General features: G+C 56.5%; 1 protein-coding gene and 1 long non-coding RNA gene across 5 annotated transcripts; one reads left to right on the top strand and one right to left on the bottom strand.

Annotated features, from left to right (window-relative positions):
* Positions 1-1,139: 1,139 nt before the first annotated feature.
* On the bottom strand, positions 1,140-18,101 carry PICK1 (protein interacting with PRKCA 1). Of its 3 annotated transcripts, none has more exons than XM_067698039.1 (13): positions 17,776-18,101; positions 17,428-17,525; positions 16,184-16,295; positions 12,574-12,702; positions 10,676-10,742; positions 9,286-9,375; positions 6,866-6,919; positions 6,048-6,110; positions 4,949-5,082; positions 4,464-4,556; positions 3,593-3,643; positions 2,443-2,587; positions 1,140-1,978 (listed from the first exon to the last, which is right to left on the bottom strand). In XM_067698039.1, the coding sequence occupies exons 2-13, from the start codon at positions 17,466-17,468 to the stop codon at positions 1,704-1,706; spliced, it is 1,254 nt and encodes a 417-aa protein (XP_067554140.1). In that variant the 5' UTR covers positions 17,469-17,525; positions 17,776-18,101; the 3' UTR covers positions 1,140-1,703. The 3 variants fall into 3 exon arrangements, with proteins under 3 accessions (XP_067554140.1, XP_067554139.1, XP_067554138.1); XM_067698038.1 differs by having other exon boundaries at positions 17,829-18,101; XM_067698037.1 differs by having other exon boundaries at positions 17,678-18,100.
* On the top strand, positions 8,923-15,016 carry LOC137202457 (uncharacterized). 2 transcript variants are annotated; one of them, XR_010932625.1, is made up of 3 exons: positions 8,923-9,385; positions 13,480-13,929; positions 14,181-15,016. It is a non-coding gene; the product is annotated as an uncharacterized lncRNA (long non-coding RNA). The 2 variants fall into 2 exon arrangements; XR_010932624.1 differs by having other exon boundaries at positions 8,928-9,385; positions 14,172-15,015.
* Positions 18,102-22,085: the final 3,984 nt, after the last annotated feature.

The raw sequence follows: 22,085 nt of genomic DNA, 5'->3' as shown, positions 1-22,085 counted from the left end.
CCATGCCCCAGGAAGGTGTGGGGAGCCCCTGCAGATGCCCGGCCAACTTACACCGTGTCTGTGCTTTCCCCTGAGCCACTACAACAGTGACTACATCTTATTTTAACAAATCCTCACAGCCTGACTGTGCCAGGCACCGTGCTAAGCCCGTCACAAATGTTAACTCATCTAATCCTCAGTAAGGACCCAAGGTAGGTACCCTCATTAGCCACACTCAGATAGGGAAACTGAGGCACAGGAAGTGAGGAGGTAGCTCAGGGTCACAGAAGCTATGACTGGAACCTAGGCTGTCGGTTCCAGTCTGTGCCCTTGGCCTCCACACTGGCTGCCCCTTCAGGGAGGTGGTATAGTCTGACAGTTCTAGGGGATCTACGTGGTGACAGCCCATCCCTCTCTCCACACTCCCAATCCTGCCTGAGGATCCCATTCAGGTCTCTGCCCGGGACCCCCCGCCCCGGCCATCGTGGACCCTGCCCACCTCTCACACCCTCTTGCACCCCTCCCATTCTCAGGACGAGCACATATTTCATTGTCCAAACAGGGACACTTTGAGAGTGAAAAGGGCCACTATTAATAATTACACTAGGACCACAGGTGTGCACTGGGACTGTCCAGGTGAAGCTGGACACCTGGGATACTAGCGTGGTACCACCCACTGGGCTTCTCCCCTTGGCCCTGGCAGAACAGGCGACCTGGAATGGCCGGGGCCCCCTTAACACTCTCCCCAGTTTGGGGCCTTGGGTCCTCCTGACCCAGTATCTGCCCTGCCCTTCCCCAGATAAAGGTTGAGTTCATGGCCAGAAGCACTGAAGGATCAAAGACGAGGGAGGACGTAAGAGGCTCCACAGAGCAGAAAGCCTGGGAGGCAGGGGGAAAAGTGCAGTCTTCTGAATTTCATGGATCCGAGTCCAGATCCCATTCTGTCCCTGTACACCATGTGGCCCTGGGCAAGCCTCTTCTGAGCCTCAGTTTCCCATCTGTAAATGGGGACAGTAGTGCTAATCCACAGAATTGCTGTGAGGAGTCAGTGCTATAAAGGGAATGTCAGTAAACCTTGTTGCCCTGCCTTGGTGATCAGGGGGCAGAAGAGGGGGACGTCGAGGGGAGAGAGGGTCTGAGGCCACTGCAAAGAGCCCGGCTCCATCTGGGTTTGTGTTTATTCAGTACAGGCCCAGCGCCCAGCCCCTCCCCAGGGAAGTGGCTGAGCGAGGGAATAAAACTAATCAAGGCCGCCGAGGTGAGTGTGGACTGGGGCGGGGCCAGCCTAGGGCAAGGTGAGGGTGCGCGTGAAACCCTGGTCCCAAGCTCAGCGGTCCACCCGCGCCCCCTCCTGGCAGGTCTCCGGGGGGCCAGTGGAGGTGCCCACAAGGAACGGCTCCTGGACTCCCCGCCACCTCCAGCCCCTCTTCCTTTCTGCCCTCTTTCTCCTTCCTATGGCAGGTCCAGAGACCAAGCTCTCCAGCTGGCCGGGGAGGTGGGGAGGGAAGGTGGAGGGGCCAGCGTCCAGGTCCCAGGCCACGGCCCGGTGCCTTTCCTGGGCGGGTGCTGGGGTTCGCTGTGCTGGGACAGAGGAGCAGGGAGGCAGGCGCCCCAAGCCAGCAGGCCTTTATGCGTCACCCTGTTGTGCGGCAGTCCTGCCCCCACTCCCATGCTGCCGTCCTCCCACTCGCCCTACCCCCCAGATCCGCACCCCAAGGGGGCACTCAGGAGTCACACCAGCTTCCGCCCTTGTCCAGGGGCCCGGCAGCCCCTCGCGCATCCCTGGACGGCTCCCCGGCTGCTGTGTCCTCCTCGTCTTCCTCCCCCTCATCCTCGCCGTCAGTGAACTCATCCTGGCTGAAGCCGTAGGCCAGCGTGGTGTGGGCCAGGTCCACCTCGATGGGGAAGACGTCGGCGTCACGCAGCACTGAGTAGCAGTCGTTGTAGTACTTGGACATGGTGGACACAAAGCGTTGCAGCTGGAACACGATGTCCTGGACTGGGGCAGGAGGGCGGGCAGACGGGCGCCAGTGGGCCAGGGCTGCCTGCGCATGGAGAAGACCCTCCCTGCCCTCCTGGCCATCCCATCATGCACCTCACTGACCCCTCGTGCCCCGGGAGGGGGCAAGGCCAGGGCTGCCCAGCCCTGCACAGAACCCAGGCCGCCTCCCAGCTCCCAGTCAGGCAGTGGAGGAGGCCTGCCAGGGTGGGGGGATGGTGGACTACACCCCAAGGAGCCCACGGGGCACGGCCAGTCCCACCCAGGCCAGGCTCCGGGAAGCCCCCATCTTGGGTCTGACTCAGAGCTCTGCCATGCGCTGGCCCTGGGAGCTCAGGTAAGTACTGTACCTCTCTGGGCCACAGTTTTCCCAGCTGTGAAATGGGGAGAGGATGGTGTAGGGGTTGCCCGAGGCAGGGTGTGGCCCGTGGGCCGGGCGCCTGCCCACAGCCCACACCCCTCACCATGTTTCTGGTCCAGCAGCTCCATCTTCTCTAGCACGTCCTTGCGCATCTGGGAGAAGCGAGCGCGGGCCTCCTGGCGGCAGCGCAGGATCAGGCGGTACTCGTAGTTGCCTGTGCTCACGCGGTACAGGGGCTCCCCTAGAGCCTGGGGCAGGGGAAGCACGTCAGGGACCCTGGGCGGGGTGGGGAGCCTGCTCTGGAGCAGAGCGGGGTGGGGGCAGGGAGGCTGCAGAGCCGACCCACGGGTTCACACCCCTGCACGGCACGGCACTCTTCAAAGCTACCATGGCTCCCCATTGCTGAGGCGCCAGGACTGCTAGAAGCGCTTAGTGATAGCTTTGTTGAAAAAAACAACCTAAAATCCAAACCCTTGCCATATTAAATAAATGAATATTTAGTCCTAGATGGACCCTGATACCAAAAATATTTAAAACGGGCTTCCCTGAAGGCGCAGTGGTTAAGAATCCGCCGGCCAATGCAAGGGACACGGGTATGAGCCCTGGTCCAGGAGGATCCCACATGCCGCGGAGCAACTAAGCCCGTGAGCCACAACTACTGAGCCTGCGCTCTAGAGCCCACGAGCCACAACTACTGAGCCCACACGCCACAACTACTGAAGCCCATGTGCCTAGAGCCTGTGCTCTGCAACAAGAGAAGCCACTGTCATGAGAAGCAATGAAGAGTAGCCCCGCTCGCTGCAACTAGAGAAAGCCCACGCGTAACAACAAAGACCCAACACGGCCAAAAATTAATACATAAAAATAAAATTAAAAATTTTTAAAAATCTATAAAAAAAAAATTAAAAAGAAGTAAAACACCACCTCTCAGGAGTGAGGAAAGTCAGTTTTTCCCTGCAAGAGCCCCACAAAGTCTGACGGGCAGCTGGTCTGGGAGCAGGCACTGGGAGTGTCCCACAGCAAGCTGGCCAGCACTCCGAGGCCCGGAGGGGCCAGGGGTGGGGGGATCACCCCAAACCTCCAGAAACAAGAGCCTGGCCAACCCCCAGGCCTCTCCTGGGTTGGCCTGGCCCACCTGGTGTCCCTGGCAGACCCAGCCCGTTCCTGGGGCTCTGTGAGGTAGGCAGGGGACGATTGTGCACCCCGAGCCTTTCCAATAGCACAGCCACGCCCCCTCCCCCCGTGGCACTCACAATGCAGCTGTATTCCTCGTCGTCCATCTCCTTCACCTTCAAGCAGTACGACTGTGGGACAGGTGAGGCCAGGTTGTCAGAGGGGCTGCACCACCTGGGTGCCCACCCTGATGTCCCCAGTTCCTCCCATGCCATGCTGTACCCCTCGGCCACCCAGAGGAGCCGGTGTGCCAGGCCTCATGGGCCCTGTGCACCCTCAGCTGGGATGGGCCGAGACGTGTCAGGCAGAGGCTGGCCCCTCAGTCAGACTGGCCTTTGCCTGGGAGGCTCAGGACAGGGCACTCATCTAGGAGGGTGGAAAGGGCCTGAGAGACAGCCCAGCATTTACCACACTCAGGTCCCAAGAGGTGCTCTGGGAAAAAAGGCTCCACGGTCCAAAGAGCTTGGGAAGGCCCCTGAAGACCCGTGGTGCGTATGCGCCTACCAAAGGCTCTGACAAGTCCTCAAGCAAAGGACCTTGGCCTCTTTGATGGAGTATTTTCCCTCACCTCCTTTCACCACAGAATTATTATTTGAACATAAAACTCATTAACATCCCTTGGTACCCACTTTATAACCACTGACCTAGTCTAATCCATTGTTAAAAGTGACCAAAAGGATTCCCATGGGGTCAGAGTGCTCCAGAGTGAGGGCTCTACCCACCCCAGGCTCCCAGGGGCTCCTCCGAACAGCTGAAGCAGGGCCTAGGCTGCTGCCTGATTCCCCAGCACCCCCTAGGCCCCTGGTCCCACCTCCTCAATCAGATGTGACCGAGGCTCTGGCCCTGCCCTGCTGGCCACCGTGTAGCTGACCGAGGAGGGGCAAATCTCCAGGTGGGCTCTGACCCCAGCAGGCCAGGCCCACACCCCCGCAGAGGCTGGAGACCACTTACCAGGTACTCAAACTTCACGTCCAGGTACTTCTTGATGGTGAGGCGAGTGTCTGGGATGGCTTTGTTGAGGTACGTGTTCAGGTCCGTCAGCATCTGGAAGGGGAGGATGGGGCGGACGCTTAAGCCCCCTTGGGCAGAGGGCTCAGGCTGGCCAGGGTGGAAAGGAATGGCACTGATGTGTCAATGCTTCTAGTGGACTCAGGTGTCACAGCCAGAGGCTCCTGGACAGCCTTGTACGTTTCAAGGACAAGAAGACAGACCAGGTCACGGGCAAGCTGTAACTCCGGAGGAGCCAAGGCCAGAAAAGAGCCTGGAGGTCGATGCTGAGGCCGCGGAGGAGGAGTGCCTCACGCATGGTCAGCTGTGTAGGACACCAAGCCAGAGCCGGCCCCCCGGTGCTCCGAGTCCAGAACGGGACCCCTTCCGCTCGCCACACCGCCCCTCCCCCATCACGTGCTGACACACACACGCTCCACGGGACCCACCGGCTTGATGGTCTTCAGCAGCCGGATGCCGAACTTCTCAATGCTGCGGTGGGCGTCGGCGAACTTCACGAAAGCCTCGCTCGCAGCTGGCTGGGGCTCCCGCACCCCAATCACGGAGAACACGTCCCCAAAGGCTGCGTGACAAGTTTGTCCTGAAGGCTGCCCCTACTTGACCCCTTAACGGAGAAGCCAGGGATTTGTTGGGGAGAAGCAAGGCGGGGGGTGTGGCAGGCTGGAGGCCAAGGTCTGCCCGAGGTCCACGTCCCAAGGGAGATGGTCTACACCTCAAGAAAGGTGAATCTATACCCCCAAGGGAGTCGGACCTACACCCCCAAGGAGCGCAGACTCCGGCGTAGACACCCGAGTCTACACGTTGAGGAAGCTGGGCCTACCTCCAAGGGAGCCGGCCCTCACTCCCCACAGCGACCAGACCGTGCAGAAGGCTGGGTCAAGGTTGAAGGAGGGGAAGTTGTCTGGGGGCAGACTACTAGTCTGGGAATCTGGGCCTTAGGTCAACTCCGCCCCTAAGGAGCTGCACGACCACTTTTTCTATCTGGGCTTTGTTTTCCCAACTGCAAAACGGGGTTAACTGTAGCTGCCCTGCCCAACTAATAACAAACTTGTAGGAAACGAGATCACGAATAAGGAAGGGCCTCGTACATTGTAAGCGGCAGTACAGATAGATGGGACAGGGCCCGGAGGAGTAACTGTGCCCCACACAAGACAAGCTGGTCTAGGGGACTTCCCTAGTGGTCCAGTGGCTGGGACTCTGCGCTTCCACTGCAGGGGGCCCAGGTTCAATCCCTGGCCGGGGAACCAAGATCCCATAAGCCGTGCGGTGCGGCCAAAAAAAAAAAGACTAGCTGGTCTACATGCTCCCCGCTGGCCCCATTATTGCTACACCCCAGCATCTAGACAGTGCCCAGCCCAAACCTGGCCCGAGGTCAGATGCTGCGGTGTCTGCCTGAGCATGGGCACGAGAAAGGCCCCAGGGAGGAGCTTGGCCGCACCCTCACTGTATGGGTGTAGGGGAGGTGCTGAGCCCAGAGGGTAACAAGGGTTTTTCCAGGGTCACGCAGCAGGTTTGGGGCATCCTTACCCCGGTGCGTCTGCGACAGCTCATAGAAGGCCCGTAGGAGGTTCTTGGTGTGTTCTGTCATCCCTGTGGGAGAGACCCAACCGAGGGGGCTGGGGGCACATGGTGGGGACCACACTGGCCGAGGACACGGCCTCCAAACGCCCACCCCACCCCACCCCGAGGCCCTCACTGTTCCTGGGTTTCAGACTCTTCTCGCTAGGTTTACATGTGCCATTATTTGATTTTTATGGGCATGTATTACTTTTACAATCAGAAAAAGTATGTCTTGGGCTTCCCTGGTGGCACAGTGGTTAAGAATCCGCCTGCCAATGCAGGGGACGTGGGTTCGATCCCTGGTCTGGGAAGATCCCACATGCCGCGGAGCAACTGAGCCTGTGCGCCACAACTACTGAGCCTGTGCTCTAGAGCCCACGAGCCACAACTACTGAGCCCGCGTGCTACAACTACTGAAGCCCGCAAGCCTAGAGCCTGTGCTCCACAACAAGAGAAGCCACGGTGACAAGCCCACGCACCGCAACAAAGAGTAGCCCCCGCTCGCTGCAACTAGAGAAAGCCTGCGAGCAGCAACGAAGACCCAACACAGCCAAAAATAAATTTATTTTAAAAAAAAAAGAAGTATGTCTTAAGACTTTTTTCCTTAAGAATATTTAACGGCCATGGTCCCAGAATTGCACAGGCTCGCACTCTGCCCCCACTGCCATCATCCTTAGAGCAGGGCTCCAGAGCTCCACCCCAGGGCAGAGCCAGTGCCAGGCACTTTCCAGACTGGGATACCCCACCCACCATGGGGCTGCCAGCCAGAGGGTGCGCCTGCCCACCTTTATACAGCTCGGCGGTCCGCTCCAGCTCCTCAAGCCTCTTGACAAGCCCATCTGTGGGGATCAGAGAGCCACAGGGTCAGGGGAGAGACCCACAGGTCACCTGAGCCAGGCTTGGGAGGGGCAAGGTCGCCCCCAGAGGAGCAGCACAGGACGTGGTCCCAGGGAGGGGGACTTGGCACCTCAGGGTCAGCTGGGCTCACTGGTGCTTTGCAGAGAGCCTGGCACACCCAGACAAGTGGAGGTAGGCAGGGCAGCCCTCAGGATGCTCCTGAGATAAGCGCCACCCCAGCAGGCTGGGACACAGCAAAGGGGCAGAAAGGTGAAGAGGATGCGGGTACTTCCGGAAATCAGGAGTGAAAACCAGTTGGGCCGTTCCCAAGGCCAAGCCCGCGGGTGGCTCCCCATGGCCGGCAGAAGGCAGGCCCATGGCTGGCAGTCAAGGCCCTGGGACTTCTAACAACTCCCTGCTGATGGCCGAGGAGCAAGGCAGTCAGGGACAAGCAGCAGAGACGGGACACCTCGACAATAACTCTAAGGTGGGCTCCAAGGCAACCCCCCGCCACCGGCTCAGAGGCGAGAGCAACCGGGGAGGGGAGAGAAACTCAGCGAGGGCTTCGAGGAGGACCTTGCACGGGAGCGGCCCTGGTGATCATCTTCGCTGGCTTCACAGGTAGTTTACTGAGCACCCGCTGTGCGCCGGACCCCGTCAGGCCCAGGAATGACCGCGGTGAATGAAATCTGAGTTGTGCCCTCAAGGCTTATAGTCCAGCAGCGACAGTGGCCAGGCCATGACGGGCAGGGGCAGTAAGGGCTGTAAGCTGAGAGGCAGGGGCAGTTGCCTCACCTCAAGGGCTCAAAACGAGAGCACGTGGATTGCCAGGGAGGGGGCCGCATTCCAGATCGGGGTGGGTGGGACTCCCACCAGCAGCGAGTGGCACCCTCCTCCACTCCAACAGGGCTGAGGTCCACCCCCAACTCCCCACCGGGGGCACCGGCAGCAAATGCAGGGCAGGGCCCATGTCGGTGGCTTCCTTGCCCGGCACCTCCTAGACGAGGCCTGGCCTTACTGAGTGCCCTCCCCGCAGCTCAGTCCTTCCACATGAGCCTTGGAGGCAGAGACTACTTTGCTCATCTTATAGAGAAAATCGAGGGACAGAGAGGTAAAGCAACTTGCCTAAAGGCACACAGCGAGGGCTGTGCAGGCTGGGGTGCCCTCTGCCCCCAGGCTCCTGTGCTGACCTGGGCCAGGGTTTTCAGAGTGGCAGGAGAGAAGGGGAGTAGCAGAAGCCGGGCCTGGGCCTTTCTCTGGGCAGAGAAGGCGGCTGTGTGTTGGGCTGTCAGGGAGGAAGGCCCGGGCTCTGGGGGCTGGAAGGGAGCGCCTCGGAGGTCTTCAGGAGGCTTCGGCCACTGGGCTGGCCTCCAGGCCCTGGTTCCCCAGAGCCTTGGCCCCTGGCCAGCCTGGCAGGGAAGGAGCCACGTAAGCGCCATGCTGTTGTTTTTAGCTGGGTCATGGGACATCATGACAGCTTCAATTTTAGAAACCCTATTTAAGGCTCGGGAAATTGCAAGGTCTGGGGGGAAAAACACAACAACCAGTTCTAATTTCATCCCAACGCATGGTAACTACAGTAACAGGGATTTATAGACACCAAGAAGCTGGAAATAGCAGCCGCCACTTTTGTACCCCATTTGGAACAAGCTCAGACCCCCCTCCCCTGCATCCCCGCCAATAAAGCCCAGTGTGCCCAGCTGAGCCTACAATGTACGCAGGTATTTATATCTGTCCCCGCACGTACACAGCAGAGCTGCTGCTATTTATAAACTCAGGCTGGTGACAGCAGGAGCAGGACCGAGTGCTTCGCTGGCCCCCTGGGGAGAGAGCGCGTGTGTGTGTTTGTGTGTGTGTGTGTGTGTGTGCGCGCGCGCGCGCGCGCGCATGTGCGTGTACGCGGTTTTCCCCCAGCCCTAGGCGGGCAGCCACCTCCAGCCCTGGGATGCGGGCAGCAGCGCCACCTCCTGGAGAGAGGCGGGGCAGAGCGGGCAGTGTGGGAGCAGCGCAGTGCATGCTGGGGTGACAAGAGGGCACAGGGTGGAACTGGGCTGGCGTGGGGCGGTGGGGGGAGGCCTTGGCTGCGTGAGAGCAGCTGGGGGCAGTGGCGAAGGTACCAGCTTGGGGAGCTGGAGGGAGGCACCTCCCCACCATGAATTTGTCTCATCTGTGACCTGGGCCTGTGAACCCTTGCTGGGGAATGGAAGACACTGGCTGTAAGATGCCTACGCTGACTACTGTGAATGCTCTGGGAGCGGGAGAGGCCTCCAAGGATGCAGCCGGTGGGCAGCCATGGTGCCCCCGCCCCTGAGGCCTGGGCCTGAGTCCCCCGGGACCGAGGGTCAGGGGGTGGAAGGAGGGGACTCACCATTGCACAGGATGGCCCGGCTCAGGCCCAGGGCATCTGCGGTCCCCGAACTCATGTTCTCAACCAGCCGATGCTTCACCTTCTTCAACACTGGGACCAGGTGAGAAAGGGACTCAGTGAGGTAGAGTCTGGGCCCCCAGGCCATCCCCGCCCCATCGCGACTCACTGGGAGCGACACTAGGGGCAGAAGGGGCTGAACCGGGGTTTGGTGTGTGCGTGACTGTGAAGTAGGGAGGGTCCCAGTGAGGGGTTCTGGGCCCCCGCCCTGTTCACTCTCTACCTGAGGGAGGCGCTGGGAGCCTGGAAGGGTAAATATGTAAAGCGCTTAACCAAGGGCCTGGCACTCAAAGTGGCTACTGGCTACCACTGAGAGCCCAGAGCTGCCCAGGCTTGATACCAGCTGACAGGCCGACCGCAGAGAACCTCTCCTCCGCCTCTCCTCCACTTCCGGGAGCAGAGGCACCATCAGTGACAACCGGCCTCAGGCCCCAGACTCGGTTGCTGCACATGTGGTCACATACTCGGTCCCTGGAAGGGGACTAGGATGATATGTGGTCACATACTCGGTCCCTGGAAGGGGACTAGGATGATATGTGGTCACATACTCGGTCCTTGGAAGGGGACTAGGATGGGACCAGAGGGTTTTAGAGGAAGAACCTCCAGGACAGACTTGATCTGCCCTTAGCCTCTTTCCTTAAAAACCAGGAGGAGGCTGTGGCCCAAGGGTGTAGGAAAAGGGTGCTGGACCCCAGAGCCAGGAGATCTGGGTGTGCCTTCACCCAGGGACACAGCGTCTCTCTGGATCTCGGGCCTTGATCTGGAATGAAGTGTCTGGCCCAGAGGACCCTGAAGCTTCTGTCCAGCTCTTGAGCCTTGAAGCTTCCACAGAACCAAGGCCCAGAACCCCTAGCAGGAGGCGACATGTCCCAGGGCATGCTATGGGCAGAAGGGCTGGCTTCTGCCCCAAAGCTGAGGTCCAGTTCAGACCCTGAGCCTTTCTGGGAGCAGGTGCGTAGAAAGGGCCAGGGCTGAGGAGGGGTATGCAAGTGGGCATGAGATACCAGGCCAGGGCTGGGCTGCCCTCCCTTTCAGAAGGGTGAGGGACTGGGCCTGGTGAGCTGGAGGGCTGCCGTACAAAGGACAACCCTAGGGCGGCAAGGTCCTCGAGGAGGTGGCTGGGGGAAGGGGGTAAACACAGGGCAGGGAGAAACCAGGGACAGGCTCCTGGGACCAGCTGCAGGGGGAGCACCCTGGGTCCTCCCAGGCCCTTTGCATCGGCTTGGTCAGAAGAGTCAGAGACCACATCCATGTGAGTGCTGACGCATGGTCGTCAGAAGGCAGAACAGGGGCTTATGGGGCCACTGGACGCCACTGCCCCAGCTCAGCTTACCAATGTCCAGGGACATGCCCTGCTTGGGGTCCGCCTGCAGCTTGTTGTAGTGGATAGTCACCTCCCCCTGGAAAAGCAGGACGAGCAGAGTGGTGACAGAGTCCCCCAGACCCCAAGCCCCTTCCCGGGAGAGGCCTGTTTTCACTGGAGTTTGTGGTCATGAAAAAGTCCTGAGCCCTGGAAAAAGGTCCCTCCTTCTCTCACCACCCGCCAGGCCCTGGAGAATCAGCAGGGACAGGGGCAGACAAGGTCCCTGTTGACACTGAGCTCGCAGCCTGGCGATCTCTGATGTCCTGTGCCCCTGCCACCCCCATGCCACGGCCACACTCCAAAGCGCTGCGACATCATTCTTCCTGACACGCAGAGGATCTTCTCCCGTGCTCTAAACCATCCCCATCCTCCCTCCATTCGCTCCACAAACCGTCCCAGCACATTCTCTGTGCCTGGTGCTGGGATGGAGGAAGCAGGTGCAGGGGCAGCCCCAGCCCCCAAGGGCCTGAGGCCAGCAAGGGAGGCCGAAGCAATTCAGGGAAATTACATGAATTGCAGTCTAGTGACTGGAAGAGAGGTGGCGCTCCTCCTGAGAAGCCGCCCCGACCACGTCCCTCGTCACTCTCTTCCGTTCTCGAAATCCTAAGACCTCTGAACTTGGGACAGAATCCATTCAAACGCAACACGCACAGGATTTCAAGACTGCCTCCTAAGTGACCCCGTGCAGTGAATCAGGCGCGGATGCAAAAGGCTCTCGGGCCGCAGCACAGTGTGTGCAGAGCAGCTGGGGGGAAGGGGCGCTGCGGCGGCGGTCAGACCTGGGCTCTGGTCCGGCTGTGCGACCGCGAGCAAGTCCTTCCCCCACTCTGGGCACCGGTAAAGTAGGGGCCGTATCTCTGCGTGGCGCCCAGACGTGGGAGCTGCGGAGTCCCTGCGCAATGGCAAGGCTGTGCTCACACGCCGAAAGCTGTTCTCGTGGGCAACGTGAGGGGCTGGCGCGACACAGGCCTGGGAGGACGAGGAGGGTTCTGCTGAGTAGGGATGAGGGAGGGGATCCAGAGGGGGCACACGCACCCCACTTCTGTACCAGAATGAAACACGGTACAGAGGACACGGAGGACGGATGGGAGGTGAGGAGAGGTTTGGATGGATAGGGTGAGGGAGCTCAAACTCTCGGCCAAGCTCAACACACAGCTGGGACGCTTGACTCTCAGACTTTTAAGTCATCCTGTGGCTTTGCACCTCCTTCACTGTTTTGGTTTCCCAAGAGCTACTAGCAGCAAAAATCTCTAGGAAATGACAAAAGGGCTGCATGCTTCCAGGACTGGCCAGAATGCTCCCTGCCATTCAGGGAGAGAGGGGCCCTGTGGGGAGAGGCCTTAGCCTGGAGCAGCGGGGGCAGGGAGGGGGAAGCCGGGAACAGGCAGAGTGCAGTGTGGTCTGCAGAACAGGAGACCATCCGCTGGACCAGGAGCTGCCCCAGGGCCCAGGGGACTGAAAGTTCCTACAGGGACGGGGGTTGTAGGGAGGGGCCCCTCTTTCCCTCTTACAACTTCCTGGGCCCAGCATGGCCCAGTGGACATTTACTGGATGTCTACTGACCCAGGTAGCTTCACCTCAGACTTCCAGCTTCGGCTCCAGCCCTGACTGGGGACACACTGGCCCGCCCTGAGGAGTGATTCCGTCTGACAGCTCCCCTGGGAGCTCGAGGACGGGGACCTTTCAGTCCTGGTGCCCACTCTCTCACCAAGGCCCAGCACAAGTCCTGGATCATGAATAGTATCTACTGAATGAACACGGAGCCGGGATGTGACCCAGACCCTGCTGCACTGAGGAGGGAGCTGTGAAAGGGCCGGTCCCCCCTTCCAGGCCCTCGGGCAGGCTGGAGGGCCCACAGCAGCCCTTACCTTCACCTCCTGAATCATCTTGGCCACCTCCACCTTAGTTTTTCCTTTGATTGACCTGCCATTGACCCCGGTGATCTCATCGCCAGCTGCCACGGTGCCGTCCAGCGCGGCTGGGGTGTTGTCAAACACCTGTGGGTGCATAAGGGGGGGCGGGTGGGGGAGAAAAGGAAAGCTGGGAAGAAACCTGGTGGGGGACAGTCATTCCCTCCACTCCAACCGGCACCCGGCTCTGTCCTGGTCTCTGCCCTCTATCCCTTAAGTGGTGCTGGAGAAGGGCAAGGGGAGACAGCACCCTAACAGCCAGAAACGAGTGACCCACATTCTTGGGGGAGGGGAAGGGGGAACTGGAGGTAAATGAGACTGATGAGACTCTCCTCTTCTGGTATCAAATACACAAAACCTTACACGACCACAGGAGTGTTTGCTCCTCCCAAGCCATTTCTTGAGATTTTTTTCCAACAACACTGCACTGAGCTGACTCAGAGCCTCAACGCACCACTTATCAGTTCCTGCACTTCATCTCTGTCTCCAAGGAGCAAGGGCCCCGCCACACGTGTGAGCCCCTTCTCCCAAGATGACCCCTAACACAGGGTCTGCACTCACTGGCTGAGTGCAGCTGAATGTGTCTGTTAAAGGACAGATGTATGGGGGACGCTCAGGGCGAGGGGCGAGCAGGCTACACAAGTGTATGCAGAGACGGACCCAAGAATACAAAAGTCACATCAGGCAAAAACCACCAGGAGAGACGCCAAAATTATTAGCTGTCTCCCCTATAACTTATCTTTAGTTTCCAAGTTTTCTATGCAAAGCACGTAGAAAGAATATTTCATGATGTTTCATATACGTTAATATTATAAGAAAAAAATGAAATAATTAAGACAAATGTTTCTTTCTGCTACCTTCCAGAATCACAATAAAAACATCACAATTATTTGAAAAAGAATGGTAAAGGAGATCACAACAATAAAAGATATACAGCCATTTCCGGAAGATGCAACAGCGGGGATCCAAGGGCCTGCACAGGGGGTTGATGAAAGAGAGCTAGTCTTTGCTGGAAAGTGCCGGCAGGCCAGGAAACAGACCTCTGGAAACATCTGTAGGTGGGTGGAAGGCAAGGCAGAAAGTAGGGGGACAGACTCAACTCCAGGCTCCCTCCCCACTGACACAACCTTCCACGACCCCTTCTCTAGGGAACACGGAGGACACGGAACGCCACCACCTCAGCGCCGGCCACTGGCCTCCCTGCCCACATCCTGCTGGAGCTTCAGCAGCAGACGTTTCCCAGACCGTTGCGGGTTTTGGCAGACGATCTGCAATGAAGCCTCTGGGCCCCCCGAAGCAGCCGCAGGGATTAAGGTGGGCAGGGGCGGGGGGGGGGGCGGGCAGGGACCAGCATTTCTAGAGTCTTCAGGCGGTGCCATCTGGTACAGCAGGAGAGCACGCGGATGCTTTGCAGCCTGTCAGATCTGCTTTCTAACTTGGTCTCTACCACTCAGCCGGCTAGGGACCTGGGCCAGGAGCCTGAGTCTGCTCACCTATAAAACCACACGAGGGCTTCCCTCGTGGCGCAGTGGTTAAGAATCCCCCTGCCAATGCAGGGCACACAGGTTCGAGCCCTGGTCCGGGAAGATCCCACATGCTGCAGAGCAACTAAGCCCGTGTACCACAACTACTGAGCCCACGTGCCACAACTGCTGAAGCTGGCGCGCCTAAAGCCCGTGCTCCGCAACAAGAGAAGTCACCACAATGAGAGGCCCGTGCACCGCCACGAAGAGTAGCCCCCGCTCGCCACAACTAGAGAAAGCCCGTGTGCAGCAGCGAAGACCAAACAGAGCCAAAAATAAATAAGTAAATAAATAAATTTATTTTTTAAAAAATAATAATAATAAACTATACGGGAGGATGTGCAGAGGTCATATGCAAACACTATGCCATTTAAAAAGAAAGACAAAAAAACGGCATGTTACTATGCTCCGAGCTCTCTGAGGGCAGGGTCTCCGTTTTCTTGCTTTCTTATCTCTAGTGGCTACGAAAGAGCCTGGCCAGGCCCTCAGAAAATATTTCCCGAACATAATATGTTGTACTGATACTGATTTAACCAAAATTGACACGATAACTATGTTGGGAAGATAGATAGATAGGTTTTGGAAGAAAGCTAAATTTTTAGCTCCTAGACTGAGAGAAGCTGACAGATGTTTATAAGCAATAGACCAAAAACTAACAGGCTAAGCATCTTACTGAGAAAAATGGGACCTCATACCTGAATCAACAGCTAAAAGGGTGGGGAGCGGCGTTGCTTCCGGGATTGGGGTGGGGGAAGGGCGGTGAGAAGGCGGCGAGCAGAGAGGATTGCTTATTTGACACTAGCCTTTTAGTACTCTTGACTTGTTCAAAGCAAGTCAGATAGCCTTTGATTAAAAATAAAATTGACTTTTGAAAAAAATCAATTCTATTATTTTATAATCACAGTTCATATTAAGAACAAACCTGGCCCCCCACAGGTGGTGAGGGGGAGGTGGCAGGGGAGGCTGAGCAGGGAGATGGCAAGGAGGCCAGGCCTGGGGGAGGCCTCCCTAACACCTCCTGGGCCAGAGGAAGCCAAAGCGCTTGTAAAGGCCACACCCTAAGCAGGCAAGACCAGATCCAGGGAATCTCCATCTTCTAGGCCTTAGGAGTGACTCTTTTCAAGATCCTCAGAGAAACTGCAGTTTCCCATCTGCCACCAATGGCTACCTAGCTGAGAAGGTTAAAACATAGCTGGAATCCAGGTCAAGTTTATGTCTGAGGGGGGCAAGCTTCCTTCCAAGGCTACAGAAAGATCACTGACTCTGACCAGCCACATAATAAACGAGGCCTGTCCCCATTCCTGCGTCCCAGCTGACAGAATATCACCAGGGCAGCCCTTCTTATAAGGACCACAGAACTGTTCAGTATCGCTGGCAGATCACCTGGGAAAGTGAACTGTCATAAAAATAATCGCAGCTGCTATCAAGGGAGTGCTGCTTAAGGGCCGGACATTGTGTGATGTCATTTTGTTTAATCTTCACAACAACCCAGATGCCCAGATCTACATATTTTATATCCCCATTTTCCAGGTGAGGAAACTGAGGCCCAGAGAGCTTAAGTAACTAGTTAATAAGCAGGGAAGCTTGCACTTGGACTCAGGCCATTATTATTTCATAGTCTTAGTCTTTCCATTATGCTGCACTTGTGTTAGTACCAAAGGCTGATGACTTTATTGATTCACTGATGACATTTTTATTGAAGGTCCGCTATTTGCCAGGCATTGTACAAGGTGCTGACTGCAGTGAAAAAGCAAACTGGGATCCTGGCCTCATAGTGCAAAGAGTCTGGAAAAGAAGTTAGATACAGAACTAATGAGCAAATCCATGAGTACAGATGGTGATAAGTGCTGAGAAGGAAAAGAACAGACTGAAATGATAGAGGAAAACAAGGGCGGACCTACTGACAGTGGGTGTTCGGGGAAGCCCCTCTGAAGAGAATGAGGAGTCAGCTGTGCAGAGGGGAGAAATGAACCTTTGTCACGCCCAAGTAGGGAGGTGGCTCGCCCCCTCCAGCACCTCCCTTCCACCTCCAAAGCACTCAATACCTGGACAATATACAGGCAGGGACAGTACTGGGCTCCTCCTCCAATGCTGATCCCAATCAGGTTCTGAGCATCCTTCTGCAAGGTCACCTTCCCAGGTACGGTAGGGATTCCGCTGGAGAGAGAAGCACGTGCAGCTGAGTCCCCTGGAGAAAGGATGACTGGAGGGGACGGGGACAGACAGACCTTCTAAAACTCCCAAGAGCCTCCAAGTGCTGCACAGCCTTTTCTCTTTCTCACTTGGCCAAAAAGACAGCACTTTGTGCTGGAACGTCACAGAGCTCTTGGAGCCATGCTGATGGGGGATCAATCCCAATGCAGCCATTTATCAGCTGTGGGACTTGGGTAAGTAAGTCACCCTCTCTGCATCTCAGTTTCCTCATCCATAAAGTGGTATGGATTAAAAATGGCCACTTTACCAAAGTTCTTGGAAGAAAGTACATGGAAGGCACTTAAATACCACCCCAGCCCAGAGCAGGCACTCCGTAAAAATAGGTCCCCCTTCCCTTTCCTTCATTCTCTCTCTAAGATTTGAGTCAGACTCTATCCTTGTCACCTTCTCAGGCACATATGGAACATAACAGCCACCTCCTCCAGGAAGCCTTCTCCTGTTAAGCGATCCATCACCCATCTGTCAATTGCTGTACTCAATTACCTCTCAGTTTTCACTATACATTAGCACTGATTTATGTTTTGTGGTAAATATTCTCATTTATTCTCTTATTCACTTGATAAACATTTGCTAACAACCTATTGATGCTGAGCACCGTACTAAGTGCTGAGGACACAGAAAGGCATTGGACCCAGTCCCTGCTCTGCGGGAGTATATATTCTATTAAGGAAACTAACTTAATTTTTGAAAATCTGCCCCACTGATCATCTATGCTGGGGAGGAAAGTATGTTTATGATATTCCTGTTCATCCTTCAAAATGTGGCTCAACTGTCACCTCCTCTATGAAGCCTTCCCTGAACACCCCAGAAAAGGCACTGCTTGGCCTGCTCGGTTCTCCTCGTGTAGCCAGGTCACTCTCCATTAGCACCCTTATGGCCCTGAACTGTATTTATCCATCAATGTGTCCACAGCCCCCTACAGATGGTGAGCTCCTGGAAGGGCAGGATTCATTTCTGCTACAGTACGAGACCTAATCTTCTGCTGAGAAGCAAGGTCTGTGGAACTGGTAAGTCCAGGCACCTGAGAGACCTGGGGCTCCTGCACTAGTGGGACTTGGGGTAACAACATACTCACAGTTTATCCTCCTCGATGTCATAATCCAAGTCTGCAAACATGGTTCCGAGAGTTTCAGTGTGCTGGCTAACTGCCCAGCTCGGCAGGGGAATGGGGAACTGGATCCGGGAAAGAAAAGAGCTTAGAGCTTAGGGAACCAGTGCCTAAATGCCAACCCCAACCCCGGCGATCTGGGAGAGTCGGGCCCTCCCACTCCCCTCCGGACGATGGGGGTAGTCCCCGGGGTGGGGGGTGGGTAGGTGATTCTTACTAGGTACAGGGGGGAACTCCAGGCCAGGGCGGAGCCTCAGATTCCAGAGCCCGCCCCACGGGTCTCCAGGCCCTTGGGAGCTCGCCTCTGTCGCTCACCGGAAGCGTCAGTACCACAGCCGGGTCCGGGCCAGGCTGGCACCTGAACCCACCTGCCGTTCCACCTGTCGGCGGCCGCGACTGTCGCGTCACTTCCGGGGGGACGCGGAAGTCCCGTCTTCCCGCACTGGATATTTGCCTGGGTCCCTACAGGCAACCCTTCCCTCCCTGCCTCCCGGGGTTCCCAGAACGAGGAAGGAGAACAAGTATTGACGGAAGGTCTCCTTTAGCATGAAAAAGCGGAAAGAGAGGAAACGTCCGGACGGGCCGACGGCGCTCAACCCCGCCCCTTGCCCTGTGGCCGCCGCCATCTTGGTAAGGTCAGGGTTCTTCCCAGCTTCCTCAGCGGGACGCCGGGGGACCAAGCCGCCTGGTTGGTTGCCGTGGCAACGGAAGCATCCGTAGGCGGGGAGACCTCCAGAGAAGTTCAGTGGACTACAAACCCCGACACTTTCCCTTTCACATTTTCAGCACCCCGTCCTAGGGTGCCGTCACTCCTCTACTAGAATGACAGTGTCCGAGCTGGAAGGATACTTCGAGATGCCAGCCTAAGAGGAGTTTTGCAGGCCAGGAAACTAAGCGCCAGAGAGGGGAAGAGAGTCCAGAGCCACTCACAGTTAATATAAGATCCAGATCTCGACCCTGAGACTCCTGCCACCTAGTTCAGTGCCCGTCTTAACACCTGCACACCTGTGGTCAGCGGCTCTGCTATTGACAGATTGGATTCCCTTCCCTTTCCTTTACGAGCCTCCTTTCTCCCAATGCAAACTAAGAGCACTGAGGCAGATGCTTTCTGTGATATTTAGTGAAAGACTCCTCACACCCCCGCTTAGTCTTGAGCAGCTCCCCTGGGGTCCCCTTGAGAGTAACAGCCCCTGTGTACTTGAGGCTCAGGGAAAGCCATCAGTGCTTCCCAGCCGAAGGGTCCAAACCTCATCTCCCCAACAACCTCTGCTGCCACTGGTATTGTGTAAAGTAAGTTTCCCGGAGCGGGTTGGTACTCCCAGGGACCCAGCGCTGGCATCTGCCTCATCCAGGCAGCATAGGCCCAGGCCTGTCCAGCTTCCTCCCAGGGGCAGCAGAGGAAGGAGAAATGCAGAAGGATGATTATCCACATATCCCATGGCCTGATGGGAGCTGCACCCCACCCCCTCCTTAGGGAACTATCTGAGTTTCAGCAGTTGTGCAGAACGCCACAACAGCGACAACTTTCCCATGTACCCACTGCTCCGCTGTTCAGATCACTTTCACAGGATTTCAAAGTTCACCTCGACCCTGTGAGAGAAGAACAAGTATTGTCAGCCACATTGTGCAGGTAAGGAAACTGAGAGGCACTTCCCCTTGTCTCTCACGTGGTCAGCGGCAGAGCTAGGGCTGGGACCTCCAAGCCCTGTTTGCAGGCCAGAATTTCGACTCTAAAAAATCAGCAGTCTCCAAACCCAGATAATTTAACATGGACTGTGGTTCTTCCACCTCACAGTAGCCCTAGATCAAGCCCAGATGCTGCCATCTTGTAGCTAGGGGATCTTGGGCAAGTCACTACCTGACTCTGAGCTTCAGATATCTGTAGACTGGGGAAAATGACTCTCCCAAAGATCAAGATAAAAAGGAGAAACAGGTATGAGTGCTTGTAAACAATTCACATGACACAGATGTCCCTCAACCCTCCTGACCAGCCCCCACCCAGCCCACTCCAGTCCCTCTCCCCAGGTGAGGGCAAGATGCCCAGCCTCCTCTTTTCTTCCTTGTTCTCCCCATCTCCCAGGCCCGGCTCTAATCCACCTCTCGCAGGCAGAAGTAGTGCTGCTATGAACATAGGGGTACATGTATCTTTTTGGATTATAGTTTTGTCTGGATATATGCCCAGGAGTAGGATTGCTGGATCATATGGTAATTCTATTTTTAGTTTTCTGAGGAACCTCCATACTGTTCTCCATAGTGGCTGCACCAACTTACATTCCCACCAAGAGTGCAGGAGAGTTCCCTTTACTCCACACCCTCTCCAGCATTTGTTATTTGCAGACTTTTTAATGACATCAGAGGTTTTTATTGTCATTCCTCATTATAGTCATTTTGCCCAACCACTTCAGAGGGCAGGGCTGATGGCACACTTCGGGGGCCTCAGGATGCTCGGGCCGCTGCTTCAGACTCGCCTGGGAAGTAGCTCACATGGAGGCTCCTGGGCTCTGTCTCAGACCTATTGGATCAGAGTCTCCGGGGAAAGGGGGAATCTTGGAGGCTGCATTTTCACAAAGCTCCGTGGGTGGCTTCAATGTCTCCTGCAGCTTGAGGACCACTGTGTCACAGGCTCAGAATGTACAGTGTCTGTGCATCCTCAGGGTGGGCCTGTTCAGCTACACCAACGATCTCTGCCCTGGGGGCCTCACCACCTAGGAGGAGCCCAGGATGTTTTGTGGGCCCATAGGAGGGGCTTCTGCCCAGGACAAAGGCCAGGGAAGGGTTCCTGGAGGAACTGACATCTTAGCTGAGTCTTGAAGGAGGTGCTGGTGGGACCCGGGTCAAGAAGAGGGGCAGGGTGACCCAGGCAGAGGACATAGCTGGTGCAGGCGACAGTGGGTACAAAGCACAGTCCCCTGTCCTCAGAGAATCACAGTGTGGCAGGAGAGACAGACAGTGGGGCCAGTGACAGGCATGATCAGGCTACCAAGTCCTGGCCAGAGCACAGGGAGAACTACCCCTCCCCCTCCTGCTGCTCCAGAGTCCATCCAGGCAGGAGGGTGACCCCTGGCCTGGCCCGGCCACTGAAAGCTGTGTGACCCCAGGCAAGTCCTCTCTGGGCCTAGGTCTCCTCCAAGATTCTAACCTTTGGGTTCTGAGCCTCAGATTCAATCAGAAAAAGCTTGCGCCCCCCACAATCCCATATTCCTGGGGAAGTGCTGCCACCCAGTGGCCATTGGGAGAAAAACCTCCTGGGGCACCGGAGTCCCACCCCCACCCCCCACCATTCCTGTCACTATTACTGCCCCGCCTATCTCAGGGCTGGCTGAGGAGTCTTTGGAGTCTGTGGGCAATGGGTGCTGAGCTGTGCCTGACGTGCCCACCCCTCAGTGTTGCCATGGCCCCAGAACAAGGCCTGACTCCTTACTGACTCACCCCTGGCCTCATGGGCCCTTGTAAAGGTCAAGGAACCAGGGGTGGGTGGGTGGAATTCAGTTCAATTCATCATCAGCATAGAGATTTAGAGCATGGGTTGTTTTTTAATTTTTTTAATTTATTTATTTTATTTATTTATTTTTGGTTGCGTAGGGTCTTCCTTGCTGCATGCGTGCTTTCTCTTGTTGCGGCAAGCGGGGGCTACTCTTCGTTGCGGAGCACGGGCTCTAGGCACGCGGGCTTCTGTAGTTGTGGCTCGTGGGCTCTAGAGCGCAGGCTCAGTAGTTGTGGCGCACGGGCTTCGCTGCTCCACGGCATGTGGGAACTTTCCGGACCAGGGCTTGAACCCGTGTCCCCTGCATTGGCAGGCGGATTCTTAACCACTGCGCCACCAGGGAAGCCCAGAGCATGAGGTTTTTAAAGCAAACAGATAATAGCAGTAATACTAGAAGCTAACATGTATTGGCCATTTCCACATCAGGGGGCAAGAGAAGCAAGGTCCTGCCCTGCCAGAGGTCACATGAGTGGGAGTGGCAGGCATTGACCCAGGTAACATTCCCCATTTCAGAGCACTGGGCAAGACCCCAAAATAAAAGGGGAGCCCAATGGGAAAGGGTGTAACTGGACTCGTGGGAGCTGGTGGATGGGCTGGACAGAGCACTGGCTCCATGGCAGCTGTGTGACCCCAGAAATGTCCCTTGACCTCTCTGAGCCTTAGTCTCCATGGGTAAAATGGGTAACATAAGAGCCTGAGTGCTGATTTTAAATTTAAGTCAGACCATGACACCCCATGCCCAAACCCCACTAATGTCTTTCCGTCACAGGCAGAATGAAGTTCAGGTCCTTAGCTAGAGATCTGGGCCTGGCTGCTTCTCCCTGTTCATTCTGTTCAGGGCCTCTGGCGGCTTGCTGTTCGTGGAACATGCTGGAATGTTTCCACCTGAGGGCCTTTACTGTTGTAGCTTCCTCTGCCTGGAACATTCTTCCCCCGGGTATGCTACTCCCTCACTTCATCCTCATCTCTACTTCCACGTTACCTTGTCGCTTTCTCCAGGAAGCCCTCGATGAGCACCAGCTAAAGCACAGCCCTTGGCTAGTCTCTTTCAGAACATCCATCTCCCACCTGACATGGAGCACAGTTTGGGTTATGCATTTGTTTGCTTGTTAACTGGCTTCTTGTCTTTCTCTCCAAATTG

Source organism: Pseudorca crassidens, chromosome 11, assembly GCF_039906515.1.
Source record: "Pseudorca crassidens isolate mPseCra1 chromosome 11, mPseCra1.hap1, whole genome shotgun sequence".
In the NCBI taxonomy this organism is placed as follows: domain Eukaryota; kingdom Metazoa; phylum Chordata; class Mammalia; order Artiodactyla; family Delphinidae; genus Pseudorca; species Pseudorca crassidens.
Note: the sequence above shows the minus strand (reverse complement) of the source record. Positions and strands in the feature narration are given on the sequence as shown.

Excerpts from the sequence above, each read along its gene's own strand:
- PICK1 (XM_067698039.1), bottom strand. The coding sequence starts at position 17,468 with ATGTTTGCAGACTTGGATTATGACATCGAGGAGGATAAACT. Across the intron at positions 6,920-9,285 it reads CCGGGCCATCCTGTGCAATG|ATGGGCTTGTCAAGAGGCTT; the intron begins GTGAGTCCCCTC and ends TGATCCCCACAG. Across the intron at positions 3,644-4,463 it reads ACGTGAAGTTTGAGTACCTG|TCGTACTGCTTGAAGGTGAA; the intron begins GTAAGTGGTCTC and ends CCTGTCCCACAG.